This window comes from Phocoena sinus, chromosome 12 (genome assembly GCF_008692025.1).
Source record: "Phocoena sinus isolate mPhoSin1 chromosome 12, mPhoSin1.pri, whole genome shotgun sequence".
Classification (NCBI taxonomy): Eukaryota; Metazoa; Chordata; class Mammalia; order Artiodactyla; family Phocoenidae; genus Phocoena; species Phocoena sinus.
This window is the reverse complement of record NC_045774.1, coordinates 36,106,491-36,125,721: the sequence shown is the minus strand read 5'-3', so window position 1 is coordinate 36,125,721 and position 19,231 is coordinate 36,106,491. Positions and strand designations below refer to the sequence as shown.

Genomic DNA, 19,231 nt, shown 5'->3' with positions numbered 1-19,231 from the left:
GTTGTACAGCTGTCTAACTCCAGAGCCTGCTCTGAAGCAGGGTTGCTACTGGCCCATATGGTGCCCTTTTGAAATTAGAAAAGAGCACTCCATTTCACAAATAAAATTTTAAATTAGTTTATTGTCACACAACGCAAATTGCTATTCCTCAGGGGAGCTATCCAGAACCCCACCTGGTAGCAGCTCTGTCTGTGCACACACAGTGCCTATATTTTTGCCTGTTCCCACACCAGGACATATACTCCAGACAATTTTAAATAATTTGTTTTGCTCCTCGCACTTCCATGGTAGGGAACTATATCAAGTCCAAGGTTTGGGAATGGGAAGCAAGTTTTTGAAAGTAACAGGTAAGTGAGCGAAGCAATCGCAGGTATCACCAGGGACATCGTCAGGACAGGTGCGCCTCCCCCTATGTCCATAGCAGCACTATTCACAACAGCCAAGACACGGAAACAACCTAAATGTTCATTGACAGATGAATGAATAAAGAAGATACGGTACATATATACAATAGAATACTACTCAGCCATAAAAAAGAATGAAATAATGACATTTGCAGCAACATGGATGCAACTAGAGATGATCATACTAAGTAATTCAGAAAGAGAAAGACAAATACTATATGATATCAGTTATATGTGGAATCTAAAATCTGACACAAAGAACTTATCTACAAAACAGGAACAGACTTACAGACATAGAGAACAGACTTGCGGTTGCCAAGTGGGGGAGGGGTGGATTGGGAGTTCTGGATTAGCAGATGCAAACTATTATAAAGAGAATGGATAAACAAGGTCCTACTGTATAGCACAGGAAACTATATTCAATTTCCTGTGACAAACTATAATGGAAAAGAATATGAAAAAGAATGTACATACGTGCATAACTGCATCACTGGGCTGTGCAGCAGAAATTAACACAACATTGTAAATCAACTCTACTTCAATAAAATAAGTTTAAAAAAACAAAAATGCTTCATTTCAGGAAGATTCATAGAAAGGGCTTTTTGACAAGTACAAGTTTCTGATAACTTTCAAATCATACTGCTGAACTGGGTAAACCAGATGGCTCTATAAAACTATTAATTACATGAGATTGAGTAAACTGATGGATATGGTTATAATTTTTCGGTCTCACCTGAGATATTACTGGCATTTATTCTGTGTTCTCCAGATACAAGGAAACCCTTCCCCTCAAGCTAATTATGATTTATAGCAGTTTGGTAAATTACACCCCTAAGTAGAATTTAAACATTTATATTTTCTACCTGAACCCTCCAGTAATTGGAAACTCAGAGGTTCCCAGAAACTTTATCCAATAAATAAGGAAGGCCACCTCCAAACAAATGCAAGAGTTTCAAGGTATTTTGGGGGGAACCTCAAAAAGGGAGGAATTCATCCAAATCTGTTAGGCAAAATCTGTGATAATCCCTTGGCATGGCTTTCTTGGCCCTGAGAGGCCTTTTAAAAGTTTAGTCTGAGACTCCTAAGAGTCCAAGCACCTGAGTTGGTAACACACGGTTTTTACCTGAGTGGCAGAAAACTCAAGGAGGAAAACTAGTTAGGAGGATATCGCAGTGATCCAGGTGAGGCATAATGAGCCACTGGCAGTAAAGTTCCGGAATATTTCAGACTATGAACTACAGGATTCCGCATTACCTGTGTATGAAGAATGAGATAAAGCGCGCTGTTTTGATCTAGCTGGTGCTGTTAACAACAACAACAATTAAAGACAGATGGGAAATTCAGTTTCACATTTTGAGCTTAGCACCTAAAATTATCACGGCTGAAAATGCGTACACAAAGGATCAACTATGATCTTGTTGAAAACAAAGTTCTAGAAATTTTGTTCATTCTCTTAAAACCTACGAATTCGTAAGCTTAAAATATTAAACTTTAAAAACTTTTTTTTAAGACATCGTTATACACTCTTGGGGCACCTTACATTACAGGATTCAGGGAAACGACATTCAGTACAGTCAACAGGTTCCATTCCGCCCCGAGGACACGGCGCTCCCGTGACGTCACCGAGACGTGGGGCGCGAGCCTGCGTTTTGGCGGAAGTCCTGCGTAGTTACCAACGAGACGCAGAGGGAGGGGCAACTGCTGCGGCCGACCGCTCTTCCGTGTAGCGTCCTCGCACGTCCCCTAGTGGCAGCCGGCGTGCAAGCGAGCCTCTGGCTTTGAGGCTCCGCAGCTAGTCAGTCGCCTTGGGTCTGGCGTGGCCCGGGATCAGCGAGCGTGCCCAACTCCCTGTCCGCCCCAGCGCCAGGCGAAGGGCGACGCCTCGAGGTAAAATCTAGGAGGTACGGGAGGCTAACTCTGCGTAGGCCCTGTTGAGAATCCTGAGGCTCTCGGCTGCGCGGGAGCGGAGGCGATGGCGGAGGAGCAGGAATGTGATTTCAAGAAGTCATGTGCCGACTCTGAGGCAGCGGCGGCTGCAGAACCTCTGGGATCCCCTTCGGAGACCGCCGCCGTCGCCGCAGAGTCGCCGGAGCTCGAGAACTACAGTAGCAAGTGCGTGTTCTGCCGGATCGCGGCGCAGCAGGATCCCAGCACTGAACTCCTGTACTGTGAGGTTGGCGGTGACGCGCGACCGGGGACCCGATCGCTCCTGGGGGCTCCGCGAGGGGACCTCGCCGATGTGGATCGGGTGGGGAGGGTCCTGATAAATGGGGCTAGGGGAAGCTGGGTGTCCTAGTGTTAATAACAGACTTACTTCTCTAGGCGCAGGGAGTGTCACCAGCCACCTCTTTGCTATTCTAAGGGGAGAAAATGTAGTGGTAAAGTCTCTCTGCAGCTGCCGAGGTACTTTGTGGACAATAGCATGTATGGCCTCTGATTTTATTAAAGGGACCCCCCTCCCCCCGCCTTTCTAGACACTGCTTTTACATTCCGCACTCTTAATACTGGTACTGAAGAGAAACCAGTAGAAAATAGATAATGGTAATTGTGGAAACCTGTTTGTTAGAGTGACTGAAAATAGGCTGGCAGGAGTGGGTCCGAGGTCAAACTATTACTTAATAGATTCTGATTTCCACTGAAGGGTCCAGTTCCTTAAAAGTGTTATCAGTTAGGATATGTGGACATTTTCAGAGCATTAAGACTTTGTCCAGATATTTTAAAACAGATGATCTGGTAGGCACTTTCTTCCACCAGCTCGACTTGCCTTTAAAGAAACATACTTTTTTTTTTTTTTTTTTTTTTTTGCTGTACGCGGGCCTCTCACTGTTGTGGCCTCTTCCGTTTCGGAGCACAGGCTCCGGACGCGCAGGCCCAGCGGCCATGGCCTACGGGCCCAGCCGCTCCGCGGCACGCGGGATCCTCCCGGACCAGGGCACGAGCCCGTGTCCCCTACATCGGCAGGCAGACCCCCAACCACTGCGCCACCAGGGAAGCCCAAGAAACATCTTTTGAAAGAATCAGCTCCAAAGATTCTGGGCTTCTTTGTGGTTTTTTGTTGTTTTTGTAGTAATCATTCATTCATTTGTTAAAAGTAAATTGACTTCCTTCTAAGCACTGTTGGAGATTCACTGGTGAGCAAGGTAAAGGATAGTCCCTGTCTGGATTTTATAATCTAAAGGGACAGAAGAGGCAGCTGATAACAGTGCCCTGTTGTATGATGAGATGGTTTTACCTCCTGCAGTATTTTGCAGGGCTTGTGGGAGGAGCACCTGGCCCAGATTTGAAGGGATAGGGAAGGCTTTCCAGAGGAAGTGAGACACGGAAAAGTAAGTAGGCATTGGTCAGGTGAGGAGGAGAGAAGATGCCCCTGGTAAAGAGCACCTTCAGAGGTCTGGTTTCTGCCACAGGAGAACAGAAATTCAGTCTAACTGGAGCATGGAGTTTGAGGGGATGAGTAGTGAAAGATGAAGCTGGAGAGGTAGACAAGGGGCCAAGTTATTAAGGCTACTGTAATTCATGTTAAGGAGTTTTGGCTTTATTTGAAGAGTGAAGGGAAGCTCTACAGTGTTTAATGCTACTGTTCATGCTGGGTTGGAAGAAAGGGGTTGAGAGTTACATGAAAGGGTTTGATCTTTGAAAGATTATCTGACACCATTGTGGAGAATGATTTAGAGAGGACCAGCCTGGAGGCATGGAGATCAGTTATGAGGCTGTTGAAGTAATCCAGCCTGATGATGGCCTGAAATAAGATGTAGTAGTGGGAGTGAAGAAAAGCCAATCAATTTAAGGATATTTAGGAGTCTGACACTGCAGAGATGTGCATCTCTAGCTCAGATTATAGAAACTGTCAGCTTACAGATGGAGATTGAAAAGAGGGAAATTAATGAGATCACCTAGGAAGTATATGTAGAGTAAGAAGTGAAGGGGCCCCTACAAGAGAGAGGCAGAGGAAGAGGACCTGAAAAGAGGAGAGAGAAACAGGGAAAACTAGGAAAGCTAAGAGAAGGGAGTATGTTAGGAAGATAGGAATTGGCAGCAACATCAGCCTTCCCTAATCCTCGAATCTGGGTTAGGTGACTCTCCAATATGCCTGCAGAGAGGGCAACTTAGATCAGAACTGGTTTTGTCACCAGAGTGATGGTCATTGACCTTGAGGAGAGCAACTGCAGTGCAGTGTGAAGCAGAAGGCAGATTGTAGTTGGTAAGAACCTGAAGGATAAAAAATTGAAGACAGCAAATACAGACGACTTTTGAAGGAAATTTGGCAGTCTTGGGGAGAAGGGAAAAGGTAAGGTAACTACAGGAGGAGATGGAGTTAAGAGAAAGCTTTTTAAAACAGTGAAGACTTTGGTGCGTTTAAATCCTGATGGGAAGGTGCCAATGGAGAGAGGTTTAAAATGGCCTACGGTGGTAGAGCTTTGTCGTTGAGAAAGAGGAAACTCAGTCACTCATCCATTACTCAGTATTTGAATGAGTGCCTTCTGTGTGTCAGGCACTGTTGGAGGCATTAGGATATAGCAGTAAATAAAATGTGCAACAATCCCTGTCCTCATGGAGCTTACTCACAGGAAATAATAAGCAACATAATAAGTAAAATATTATATAGAGAATGGATATTGTTACATAGTTCAAAATATTGATACATAGTTCATTAGATGGGAATGAAAAAAGAGAAAAGGGATGCAAATTTTAAATTTTTAGTCAGGAGAAGCTGCACTAAGAAGGTGGCATTTGAATGAAGCCCTGAAGGAGGTGAAGGAGGAAAGTATATGGTTTATTCTTTATATATAAAGTACAGCTATGCCATATAGGACATGAGAGATACACAATATATTTGTGATATTAACATATCATGGGAGGGCAATTAGGAAAAAGTCTAAAAATGTTCCTTAGGAGGGTGATAATGAGAAAAGTTTAAGAAACGCTGTTATAATCAAACAATGGCCATAATTCCAACTTTAAGAAGGTCATCCATTTCTTTTTTTTAAATAAATTTATTTATTTATTTTTGGCTGAGTTGGGTCTTTGTTGCTGCGCTTGGGCTTTTCTGTAGTTGCGGCGAGCAGGGGCTATTCTTCGTTGTGGTGCGCGGGCTTCTCATTGCCGTGGCTTCTCTTGTTGTGGAGCACGGGCGCTAGGTGCACAGGCTTCAGTAGTTGTGGCTCGCGGGCTCTAGAGTGCAGGCTCAGTAGTTGGGGCACACGGGCTTAGTTGTTCCACAGCATGTGGGATCTTCCCGGGCCAGGGCTCGAACCTGTGTCCCCTGCATTGGCAGGCGGATTCTTAACCACTGCGCCACCAGGGAAGCCTGAAGGTCATCCATTTCTGAGGAAAAGTATATGAAAACCCTAATGACACACCATTTTTTTAAGGGGTAGATAAGGGAGTATCGGTAGTTTTATCTTTCTGTTTAAGCAACTGTCATTTACTGAACAGATTTTGCAGGCTTACTATTGATATGTGTTACTCACTTGGAGGTCAAAGATGAACATGGCATGTCCTACACTTGAGAAGCTTGCCTATGATCTGAATTGACATGAAAAATTCTCTTTTAGTGGGTATCACTAGGTATAGGTAGTCAAAATTCTGTATTTTAAAGTCACTTGAAATTATCTTTTCTTTGTGTAATTATGCTACCAACATGACAAATAGTTAGGTTCACTCATTTCTGTTTGTTTTCCATTGTTAAGGACTACTTTTTTTTTTTTGAGTCCAAAAACGTATGGTAAATATTCACATGCTTTTAAAATCAAAATTGTAAAGCAAAGTACATTTGAAGTCTAGTATCCATTCTCTTGTTATCTCTACCCTGTTCCTCTTTCCCCGTAACAAACCTTTAAAAAATATTTTTGGTTTATCTTTCCTTTGTGAGTAGATATGTATGCGTGTGTTTATATTTATACTCTGCCTTCTTACACAAAAGATAGCTTAACCTTGTTCCATGCTTTTTCTTTTTTACCTTAGGAATTTATTCCAGAAATGATTTCATAAGTGTATAAAGATCTTCTTCATTCCTTTTTATAACTACACAATACTCCACTGTATGGATTTGCTGTAATTTATTCAGCCAGTCTTAGTTGAATTTTATGGACAGTTGGGTTATTTTCAGTCTTTTGCTATCATAAATCATGCTGCAAAGAATAGCCTTGTACAAATATTATTTCATATTTTTTGCCTCTTTATCTGTGGAATGGGAGGACAGTCTTTCTTTTATTTATTTTTTTTAAATGAGTGATCTTTGGATAGCTTTCCTGTACAGGTTTGTAGTGGCTTTTTTTTTTTTTTAAGAAGATGTTGGGGGTAGGAGTTTATTAATTAATTAATTAATTTTTGCTCTGTTGGGTCTTCGTTGCTGTGCGAGGGGTTTCTCTAGTTGTGGCAAGCGGGGGCCACTCTTCATCGCGGTGCGTGGGCCTCTCACTGTCGCAGCCTCTCTTGTTGCGGAGCACAGGCCCCAGACGCGCAGGCTCAGTAGTTGTGGCTCAGAGGCCCAGTTGCTCCGCGGCATGTGGGATCTTCCCAGACCAGGGCTCGAACCCGTGTCCCCTGCATTAGCAGGCAGATTCTCAACCACTGTGCCACCAGGAAAACCCCAGTCTTTCTTTTAAATGAAGAGTCTAAATACTGGCTAGATCAGTAGTAGCAATGAGAGACACCAGAGAGCCAGTTTCAGTATTTTAGAAAGCTTAATGGAAATCTAATTCAATCATTGATTGCATAGGCTAAATAAAACGTCATCGCTTTGCTTTTGACAGGAATTTTATCTGCTGGTGATGATGACAGTTATGTCAATTGGTAGGTTTCTTTAATTAACGAGAATTGGGAAAATAAAATATTCACACATGACATTTAGTAAACAGAACCTTTCAAAATAGGGTTTTGGGAGATGAAGACAGAACTGGGCATTTGGTTCATTCTTATGGCTGAGTCATGTATGACAGCAGATTTTTAAGAGCTTCTTTAATGTTTTTCTCCTGTTATCCTTTAGACTAGCATTTCGTAGTTCCATGAATCTAAAGAAGTGTTACTCCTGCTTTGAGGTAGAATTCAGCTATATTATCTCAAAATAATTCCAATCGGGATGTATTCTGTACCAGAAAGAATTACCTCTGGATTTTTAAAAGTTAATGCCATAATTGAGGGGGAAATAAAGACATATAAAATTGTTGTGTTATGAATCAGTCTGGGAAGTACAATTTTGTTGTACTAGATTTGACCCCCGATACTAGTTGTTTCTCAGCTGGAAGCATTAAGTAAATAATGGAAAACTTTAAACATTCAAAAACATTGCTGTCTTATCCCTTTTGATCTTATCCCTTTCTAAAACATTCCATGGATATGTATATTTAAAGTTACTACTAGACGGGAAAACCATAATAAAAATGGAAATAATTGTCATGCTTGTTATTTTAGGGTTAGGGTTAGCTCTTGGGGTTCCCCAAGTCAACCAACCTTCTGGGACTATACACACACGTGTGTGTGTGTATATATAACACACATATACATATATGTACACATGTATACATATTTACATAAATTTACACACACACACACACACACACACACACACACACACACACACCACCTGGTCTGAGTCTCTGTCCCTGAATTGCAGGAAACCCATCATTTTCCCCAGTATATCAGAAGATTTCCTCTTGGCGCTGGGGGGAGTATGCTGCATACATTATCCCTAGTCACCTCTCATGATTTTCTGTTTCTACTAAATTTTCTATCTTATCCTCAAACCTTTGTCTTGCATCAGCCGAAGAGAGTAACAGAGTCTTTTCCTTTCATTTTCCTGATACATTAACGCAAAGCAACAGCTGCTATAGATTTTTCCTCAAAGTTTGGGGGCAATAGGATTCTCATATTCTTTAAACACAGCATAAATCCGTTTCTGTAGGCAGGCACCTCAATTCATTTCTTGTTTGTGTACTTTCCTCATAGCTCATGCTACATTCAGTTGATCATTGTTTACTTCAAGGTCTTAAAAGTTACAATTTCTCCCCCTCTCTAGTCTCATCTTATAGGCAGATTACACTCAATATCTGGAAAAATAATCGAGATTTTTGTGTGGCTGTGCCTCCACATTTTGGCAGCTCTTGGTTGAAAGTATGTAAATGAGGACAGCAACAAAATCAATATTTAAGCAATATTTTAATAGAGTGATATTGTGGACATTTTATAGAAGCCTTGAGATAGGAGAGGGACACATAATACTGTATTTTTGCTGCCCTCCATTTCAGTCATGACTCTGCTGGGGGCTAAAGTAGACAAAAAGTCCCATTCACTGAATTGTGGTCTCACTGCAGGCCAATTTGTCAGTCACCTGAAGCTTAGATGAGCAGTATGGATACTGATAAGGAAGTTCGTGTTACAGTATGTACAATTGCCTTTCATCATTATTCTCACTAAAACCAAGATTATTGGCATGGATATGAGGCCCTTGTTCCAACTGAATTTTAGTTCTTGGAATGGAGAACTAATGAGCAACAGTGCATTCTGGGAAACTATGCTTATTGATACTGATTTTATTTAATTTTGACTAATTTTTTAATATAAGATATTGAATAATGTTATTTAGGGAATATAGATTTTTCTTTTGAAAAAATGTTGAAACTCAAATGTTAATAGGTTGAAAGACTCCCTTTTTTGTTTCCTTTTCTTTTTTCCTTACATTAATGTGTGGAGTATAGAAACCAGAAAACTGATACCATACATGTAATGGACTGGACCCATAACTTAGTACAGTGTACTAGAGTTTGTTTCAGCATTTCAGAGTCTTTTTAATGCTGTAAAGTGGCAAGTAAACATAAAGAAAAAGTATTTATAATTATTGTAAAAATGTTTAAAAATGTAACCCCTGGATATATACATGCTAGATGATGTTATAAATGAAGAAAATGGCACTTTGGAAAAAAAGTAAATGTAAAAAAGAATTTATCAATCTTGCTATGATTCTGTGGTAGAACCTTTACAAGTACATATTAGGAGTAGAAAAACCTTAGGGTAGAGATGGAGAAATATATAATGAAATTAAAAAAAAACTCTGGGATTATGGTAATGAAGTTTTAATGAACTTCATTCATAATTGTTTTCCGGAAATTGATTTTATATAAGTCTTTTTCTTCTCTGGAATAAATGAGCATCTCATGAAGGAAGCTAAAGCTTGTCTTTATGGACATAATGCATAATCACAAAACTGCCCAATGGAGATTAGTTGTAACATAAGCACCGTTTCCCTATCAGACTGAGATTTATGTATGATGTTTAAGACATGCCAGAATAGCATTAGGAAATTCTTTTTAAAAATTCACTAACAAATGATATTTTCCTTTAGAATGAAGACCTAGTTTGCTTCAAAGATATCAAGCCAGCAGCACCTCATCATTATCTTGTGGTGCCAAAGATGCATATTGGAAACTGCAGATATCTAAAGAAAGATCAGATAGAACTGGGTAAGTTGATGGCAGTATTCTTCATGGTTATATCATCGTGAACTGGCATCAGTGACGGCAGTGACAATTGAAAAGAAACAGTTTAGCCAGGTATTGTGATAAAGGAGCATTATGGCTTTTTGAAACTTGCATTATGAAAAATTTCAAATATGTACAAAAATAAAGAAAATAGTATAATCTCCATGTATTTATCACCCAACTTCAACATTTATTAACTCATGGCCAATTTCTTTACATATATTAACCTTCTCCCACAGTGGATTTTAAGCAAATCTCAGACGCCATGTTATTTAATTTTTTAAATCTCTAAAAGATAATGCCTCTTTATGCTTTTTAAATGATGGCTTTCTTGATTCTGAAAGTGAAAGATAATATGAAAACTTATAAACAAATAGAATGGATAAAGAAGATGTGGTACGTATATACAATGGACTATTACTCAGCCATAAAAAGGAACAGAATTGTGCCATTTGCAGAGACGTGGATGGACCTAGAGACTGTCATACAGAGTGAAGTAAGTCAGAAAGAGAAAAACAAATAGCATATAATATCACTTATATGTGGAATCTAGAAAAATGATACAGATGAACTTATTTGCAAAACAAAAATAGAGATGCACACATAGAGAACAAACGTATGGATACCAAAGGGGCAATGGGGAGGTGGAATGAGTTGGGAGATTAGGATTGACATATATATACTACTATGTATAAAATTGATAACTAATGAGAACCTACTGTATATCACAGGGAACTCTACTCAGTGCTCTGTGGTAACCTAAATGGGAAGGAAGTCCAAAAAAGAGGGAATATATGTATACATATAGCTGATTCACTTTGCTGTACAGCAGAAACTAACATAACATTGTAAAGCAACTATACTCCGATAAAAATTAATTTTAAAAAAGTTATAAACAAATAAGTTATAGTATGGCATATGAGTACATATTACCTGAGAGTGAGACCATATTAGTACCTGCCTTGTAGTTTCCTGCCTTGTAATTTCCTGTATAGATGAAGTAGGACCAAAGTTTAATTATGAGATTTTAGTGATGAACTTTTAGCCTCTGAAAAAGAGATTCTGAATTCTTGTCTCTTACAGGATTATCCTGTATTTTCCTATACATGATTTCTGTGACTTGTCAGCTACGGTTTACTAAGACATTGCTAAGTTTACTTCAAACCTGCTTCAATAGTCATTGTCATCAGGGTCTGGGATGTTTGGTCAATACTTTAAGGTAGCTGGCAAGATAGATAAGTTGGGCCAGATTTTTGAAGGTGACTAAGAAATCTCTTTGATGAAAACCTCGATATATGGTTTATTAGTGTTTAGACTACTGAATTACCAGTTTTTAAACTGTTTTTTCGAGATATTGTGAAATTCCTTAGTCATCTTCAGTTCTATCAGTATGTTTCATGCTCCTTCCAACAGACAGAGGCCAATATACGTGCAGTATTTAGTACTAGGCAACAGCCACCAGCCTTAAGTATTTCCTTTTATACTGTTTTTCTTAAGGAGGGAGAAATGTGTTTATGCTTGCTTTTCTTTTTCTAGTATTTCTTTTCTTGTTAAAAGTTTTTATAACAGTTGCAAATCAAATGTTACTAATTTTGAAGCAGCATGGTGGGTGTTTGGGATTTCATTATATGTACTGTTTTTACTGATTTTGTGTATATTTGAATATTTCCATAATAAAACTTTAAAAGTCCTTGAAATTAATATTTTTATACAATCTATAAAGTTGGAAAAATAATAAGCATATGGAAGAGCTTAATAATACTATCAAGCACTGTGACTATAATTGACATTAATAGAACTTCACCTAACTATAGAATATACATTTTGTTATGAGCACATGTTCACCAAGATAGTCCATATTCTGGACAATAAAATAAGTCTCAATACATTTCAGATGATCAAAATCTTATAAAATACATTGTCTGATGACAATGGAATTAAAATAAATAATAAAATCTAGAATAGCACTAAATATTTTTAAGTTAAAACACTTTTAAGTAACTTCTAAATAAATAGGTAAAAAAGACAATATTTTGAACTGATTGGTAATAAAAATACAGCATAACAAAATTTGTAGAATGTAGCTGAAGAAGTGCCTAGAGGGAAATTTATAGCTTTAAGTGCTTATATTAGAAAAGGAGGTACAAAACCAATGACCTAAGTTTCCAGTTTAGGATGCTAGAAAGAGGCAAGCAAATCAGATCAAAATAAAGTATAAAGAAGGAAATAGTAGAGTAGGTATCAATGAAATAGGAAAGAGATAATACGTTTTGCTTCATGTATTTTGGATCTGATTTTAAGTGAATATGTAATTATGATTGTCATGTCTTCTCAATGATCCATTTTTATCATTGTAAAATGTTCCTTTTTATGTCTGGAAATACTTCTGCTGTCTTTTTTTTTTTTTGCGGTATGCGGGCTTCTAACTGTTGTGGCCTCTCCCATTGCGGAGCACAGGCTCCGGACGCGCAGGCTCAGTGGCCATGGCTCACGGGCCCAGCCGCTCCGCGGCATGTGGGATCTTCCCAGACCAGGGCACGAACCCGTGTCCCCTGCATCGGCAGGCGGACTCTCAACCACTGCACCACCAGGGAAGCCCTTGGGAGTATTTTTAAAAGAAAACAAGATACAGTCTGGCTCCAAGTAACATGAGCTTTTTTTTTGACCTTGTGGTACTGGCCTTGTCATGGAAGCCTTCCCACCCAAGCCTGACTTAGAGAGGTAAACTGTTAGCAATGATTTTATAAGCCTCATTATAACAACTGCCCTCTGCAGATTCTCTCACTTCTCTTTTCAAATGCTTGATTACACCATTCAGAAACAAAAGAGATCTAAAGTTTGGCATTGTGCTTTGAAGATCCTGGGTTACCAAAATTTTTTTAATGGGGAAGTGTATTCCCACCTGAAGGCCATGAAACATTGAGACAATAAAGATGCTAAGGCAAATAAGAGTTTGGAAGCCAAAACAAACATTTAGCTAGTCATGGCTGGGCCAACATAAAGGGATATCATATTCCTAATTTGAGTTCAAAGACAAATTCAAAGTTTTCTTGTCCTCTTAACTCAAACAGTTTTTGTTTAATTACTTGGTTTCTTTATGATTAGAATTAGACCTCAGTAGGATCAGATGTCCTAAACAGTCACTTGATAATATCCCTCAACAGCTGTTCAAAGTCAGCTTATGTGTGACAGTTTGTGATGGGTTGAACCTTCATTTCAGTTGTTGATAAGCAAATTTCTTCGTAACTTAGAGCTACTGGATGAGTCTTTAAATGTGTATCCATTTGATACGACTTTTTACTAGGACCCTAAAAGTTCAGGTTAATAACTAGGTAGTGAACTTAATGTCTCCTATAGTGTAATGTAGTTTCTTTACTGTTTTGTAGTTGAGAACATGGTAACTGTTGGAAAAACCATTCTTGAAAGGAATAATTTCACTGACTTCAAAAATACGAGGTATGTATACTTCCAGATAGAAACCAATATATGCAGTTGGTTTTTCTGAAATGTTATTTCCTCAGGAAAACGAAAGTAGAGATGGCAGAATTCATGGTTTAAATGCAGTTTTCCTGAACGTGAACATATTGTTCATTGGTAAATTTAATAAACAAAACTTTTTTTCACATCTCAACATCGTCTAATAATCACCACATTTAGTTTTGGACAGACAAGTATATTGAAGCAGTGGGTAGGTAAAATTAGTTGCTTAGTCCTCTTTGTTCAATATGTGCATTCCTATAAAATTGTGAGTAAATTGAATTTCCTTAGAAAAAATTTATTTTATATGATTTAAAAATACATTATTACCCTTCTAGCATGAAAGTAACTTGAATTTGTTGAACTGCACTCTGACATTCACCAAAGTTTGAGTAAAAGCATACAATATTCAATTTGGTAACTGTTTTAATTAATCTATTTATTTTTTCTTCTTAAAAGATTTCGATTTTGCCTTGTATGATCAAAGTAGTACCAAGGCAGGTATAGTGATTACTTTGACACCTCTGAACTGGAATTCAGAGGCCTGAATTCTAATGCTATCAGTGTTACTTGCTTCTACTGTAGTTGTACTGGCTGTGTTACTTTAGACAAGTCATTTAAACTCTCCAAGATAATACCTGCAGTGCCTACTTGTAGGCTAAAATGAGATTGAACATGTGAAAATCCTGTGAAAACTATTATGAAGTATATCCAAGGGTGATAATGACAAGGAACAGATGGTATTTGAGACCCTTTGGTCAAAATCAACACGTTCCCTTCCCAGTCATAGAAGTGCTCATTAGAAGAATGAACACTGGACTGGTTGTCAAGAGCCCTGAGTTTCAATTCTAGCTCTACCACTGCCTAACTTTGTGACCTTGAGAAGTCTCTTCAACTTTCTAGATCTTGGTTTCCCCATCTTTAAAATCTTTAAAATGAAAAGGTTGAGTGAACCCTTGAGTTACTTCTAGCTTTTAGATTACTTGATTCCATTATATGACTCCTGTTTCATAGAGGGAAAACCTAGTCTCCTTTTCTGGGTGGTGGTAGAGGCTTTTCAATATGTTACGGATCTGATTCCACAGTCTGTCCTGTACTGCTGCATTATAGCACCTCTCCTTGCCTTCTTCCCACGTTCCCAGTCATTTTTAGTCTTTTTTAAAAATTGACACTTACTTCTAGTTTGAACAGGCAAATATTTCTAGGCTTGAATTATTGTTACGGGTGTGCCTTGCTCCACTTACAAAGTAGACTTCCAAAACTGTGTGTAAATGGATTTTTAAGAGGTTAAATCATATTAAAAATTTTTTTTACCAAAGGAATTCTCTTGTAAATATTTTATAAAGCAAATAGTTATGAATAGTTATCATCTAACTTATTTTTAGTATTCAAGAAACTTAAGTGATGATAAAGTTTTTTTAGTGAGGGTAAGGAAATGACCACTTTATTAAAGGAGAAAGTGCGCCATCTACTGGCTATGTCTTGGAAAAAGGAATCCTACTTCTACTTCAGCGCTCAGTAATTTTAAGATTCACTGCAGAGACATCTTTTAGGAGAATTAAAGCTTAATATGATAAGAACTGAAGTAATGAGACATAATGCCAGCTCAGAATTCATAAGGGTTATACAGAGGCATAATATTCTGTGAAAGCCTTTCTCAATGAAGAGTTTATCTTATTGTGAACTTCAACATGAAGATGAACTGTGTGAATACTCTCAAGTTCATAAAGAAAAACAGTGAAAGAGATGTTTGAGTGGTAATCTGTCTACCTTAGGTAACCTGTTTTGGATATATTTAATATTTATGTGTTTTAACCTGAAAATATAGTTGTAAACTGTTGTAGAACTAATATGTCAATTATCTCTTACCTTGCTGTTTCAGAATGGGTTTCCATGTGCCACCATTCTGTTCCATTTCCCATTTGCACCTTCATATTCTGGCACCAGCCGATCAGCTTAGCTTCTTATCAAAATTGGTTTATAGAGTGAATTCCTATTGGTTTATCACAGTAAGTGTTATTGTTATGCTAGCAGCATACAAAAATATTTAAAATATTTGTCCTTTTTGTTGTAGTTTTTCTTTTCTTGGCAACAGTGGGCACTTATAGACTTGATCATCTGTTTTAACATTCTATTTGCACATATCTAAAATAATATTTTTAATTTGGGGTACTTTTCCAGGTCATCAAATCTGTAGGAAGAGATACTATGGCAAAGTCTCTCAATTGTAAGCAGAGGATATGATATAGAAGTTCATGGCATTAATAGTTCAGAATTCTGAATTGTGGCTCTATTAGTTACTTGAGTGACCATGTGCAAGTTACTTAAACTTTTTAAGGCCCAAGTTTTTTTATCTACTACTGACGTATAGGTAATAGTGCCTACATCTAGGGTTGATAAGAGGATTGATGAAATAATTAACATGTAAAGCACTTAAAACTGTACATTACAGATAGTGAGGGCTCAGTAAATGTTATCTGCTGCCTCTGTCATCATCAACCTCATTGCAGAAATTGATGCAAGTAGTAGCATCAGCTACTAGATCTGAAGTTGAAGCTTTGAGCCTAAAAAGATTGCAGAATTTTGCTTTACTAGGGCAAACGTAGAATAGAATTCAACTGATTATTGGCTTGTAACCTGACAGTCAAGCTTTAGTTATTAAATGACTTTGTCCTTCCAGGGCCACTTGACTAGTAATTTATGTTTCTTATTTTATGTGTCCATGATGATAAGGTGACCTATAGTTGCTATATCTGAAAAACCATCAAATTGCAAATTAAGTAATTACCATTAGTTGATGCAGATTATTATTATAGTCATAGTACAAAAGAAATGAAAAAGCAGTTGATTTCTAGAAACTTCATATTTCAAACTTATTATCTCTCTCCTCAACTTGTTGTCCATATATTTAAGGTATGTGGTGTATATATTTGAAATTGAAAAGTGGGACATTTTGTAGGAAGCTGGTGTGGTCTCTTAAAAAAATCAGTATGATAAAAAACAGATATTTTTTTCTTATTTGTATTTCTAAGTTTCTACACTATCTATGCTTTTATAGTAAAAAATAATTAGAAATACATTTTTATACTTTTTAAACTGTATTTCCTTACATGATTTTTTAGTTGGGAAAAAAATGAATGAACAAAGTTATGAGATCTATTAATTGTTCGTCCTGGGAATCTGAACTCTTCTTAAATCTAGGTATTTAAGTATATATTATGAGACTGAAAAAGTCAAGATAAAGATATTAACGTTTATTCTGAAATCTTACATAATTTTTCAGATATATGATGATTGAGAAAAGTATCTGAAATGATGTAACTAGAAGGCTTTAGTTTACTTTTTATTCTTTTTGTTTTCCTTATTTTTTTAGAGCAGTTTTAGGTTCACAGCAAAATTGAATGGAAAGTACACAGAGTTCCCGTATACCCTCTGTCCCCACATAACTCGCAGTCTTCCCCACTGTCAACATCCTACACCACAGTGATACATTCGTTATAATCCATGAAACTACATTGACATGTTATTATCACTCAAAGTCCATAGTTTACATTAGGGTTCATTCTTGGTGTTGTACATTCTGTGGGTTTGGATGAATGTATAATGACATATATCCACAATTGTAGAATCATGCAGAATAGTTTAACTGCCCTGAAAATCCTCTGTGCTCTGACTATTCATTTCTCCCTCCCCCTTAATCCCTGGTAACCACTGATCTTTTTAATGTCTCCAGTTTTGCCTTTTCCAGAATATCATGTAGTTAGAATCATATTGTATGTAGCCTTTTCAGATTGGCTTCTTTCACTTAGTTAAATGCATTTCAGGTTCTTCCATGTCTTTAGTATTATATTTATTTTCCTTATTGAAACTATCTAACAAAAAGGCAATGTGGATAAAAATCTGCCTATTTATATATAGTATAGAATAAACACCTTTACTGTAGTTTGAAAACTGCTATGTTGAGAGTTTTTTGTAAGATATTTTTAGGAACAGAATATATAGTATCCAGTTCTTCTGCTGTGGCTTATTATAATAGGGGCGCCAGTAGAATTATTTCATGTAGGCTATGATAACTAGAATAAAAAAATATGTTATTTTTCCATTACAGGCTGATTATTTGATTGACAAACTAAGAACATGAAAATGTCAACAGTGGAAGATTTTCCTAATTTTAGCTCAACATAAACTAATATTCTGGTCTCTTTGAAGTCTAATTACAATTGGGTTTTATGTGAAGCTATTACTGGGTAGTTTTAAATTGTTTCTTATGTTTGTTTCCTGAAATCTGTGATATAGTTATATGAATATTTTGTCATTGACTTTGTTTTAGTGGTTCCTTGTCTAAGGTATAAGATACTATAGATAAAATCCCATTAAAACAAATTCTGTTAATCAAGAAGGGCTCTGTATTTTTTTAAAGTTCAAACATTTTAATTTCTGAATAGTCAATTATAATAGTGATTTATTTATGAAGAATAAACTGGTATAAAAAGTACTTTGTTGGAGCCTTTATTATATGAAGGAGAAAGAGAAATTATTTCTTGATTGTTCTATAATTATACACACAAAATTTCAAAATAAACAGTACTGTACTACACAGTGATCTCTGATCTTATTGATGGAAAGAACTGTATATGTGTCACTTTTTACTCAGGTTTCAGATGCTGGCTTTCACTTCTTGAATCCTAGCATCTTTGTAATAAATTGATCCTGGAGCTATGTAATATATATAAAATAATTTCACTGTAACAGTGGGTTTGCTATAACAATCAATTTGGCTATCCAAGAGAATTCATTGTAATGGAATTTTACCTGTAAGAACGTAAATTGGGAAGAAACATAAGTGGTTACATTAATCTGTTAAAACTGGCAGAAACTGTTGCTCTATGGCTTATTTATTATACCAAAGGAAAATCAGAATTAAAAAGTGGTTAGACCTGTCTTTTACCATGAAGTCCTGATTTGAAAGTAGAGATAGATTGGATGAGAAAATTAATTTTAATAGCAACATTAATATATTGATAAATCATTTCATGAGACATATTTCTTTAGGAATTGTCTTTTGGTGCTAATCTACACTAACAATAGTGAATGTGAATGAAAAATAAGTACTGAAAGCTAATCTTACATTGTGCCAGTGTATAACGGTACCATATACATGAATATAAATGAACATAAGGATTAAAGTATTGATCTTAGGAACAGGCTGAGAAGAGTAGTGTTTTTTTTTTTAACCTTCTTTTTTGGGGGATGATATTAAACATAGTTTTAAGTAATGAAATACTTAGTTACAGCCTCTGGAATCAATATTGTTTAGTTCATTTGTTCATTAATTCATTCAAAATACATTTAGTGGGCTTCCCTGGTGGCACAGTGGTTAAGAATCCACCTGCCAATGCAGGGGACACAGGTTCGAGCCCTGGTCCAGGAAGATCCCACATGCCGTGGAGTAACTAAGCCCGTGCGCCACAACTACTGAGCCTGAGTTCTAGAGCCCAGGAGTCATATACTGAACCCGCGTGCCACAACTACTGAAGCCCCTGCGCCTAGAGTCTGTGCTACGCAATAAGAGAAGCCACCGCAATGAGAAGCCCGCAAACCACAACGAAGAGTAACCCCCGCTCTCTGCAACTAGAGAAAGCCTGCACGCAACAACGGAGACCCAATGCAGCCAAAAATAAAAAAAATAAATTCGGTGAGCATTTAACATGTACCAGACATTGCCAGGATCAGGAAATATAGAAGTGAGAAAGGACAGTCTGCCTTTAATTGCTAATACGAAGATCAGACAAAACCAGTGAGTACAATTTGGTATGTTAAGTACAAAAATGTCCATAGAAGAGGCTGTGGAGAGGGAAACAATTTTGAGAGCAG

The 19,231-nt window shown here is 37.3% G+C and overlaps 1 protein-coding gene across 1 annotated transcript; it reads left to right on the top strand.

Moving 5' to 3' along the window:
• The first annotated feature begins 2,069 nt into the window (after nucleotides 1-2,069).
• Nucleotides 2,070-18,304, top strand: HINT3 (histidine triad nucleotide binding protein 3). The gene is made up of 5 exons (XM_032651752.1): nucleotides 2,070-2,577; nucleotides 9,745-9,862; nucleotides 13,267-13,336; nucleotides 15,240-15,366; nucleotides 17,466-18,304. The coding sequence occupies exons 1-5, from the start codon at nucleotides 2,377-2,379 to the stop codon at nucleotides 17,496-17,498; spliced, it is 549 nt and encodes a 182-aa protein (XP_032507643.1). The 5' UTR covers nucleotides 2,070-2,376; the 3' UTR covers nucleotides 17,499-18,304.
• Nucleotides 18,305-19,231: the final 927 nt, after the last annotated feature.

Bases quoted from the DNA above. Each gene is read 5' to 3' on its own strand.
- HINT3 (XM_032651752.1), top strand. From the start codon at position 2,377: ATGGCGGAGGAGCAGGAATGTGATTTCAAGAAGTCATGTGCCGACTCT. The intron at 9,863-13,266 runs GTAAGTTGATGG...ACTGTTTTGTAG, and splicing joins GAAAGATCAGATAGAACTGG to TTGAGAACATGGTAACTGTT. The intron at 15,367-17,465 runs GTAAGTGTTATT...TTTCCATTACAG, and splicing joins ATTCCTATTGGTTTATCACA to GCTGATTATTTGATTGACAA.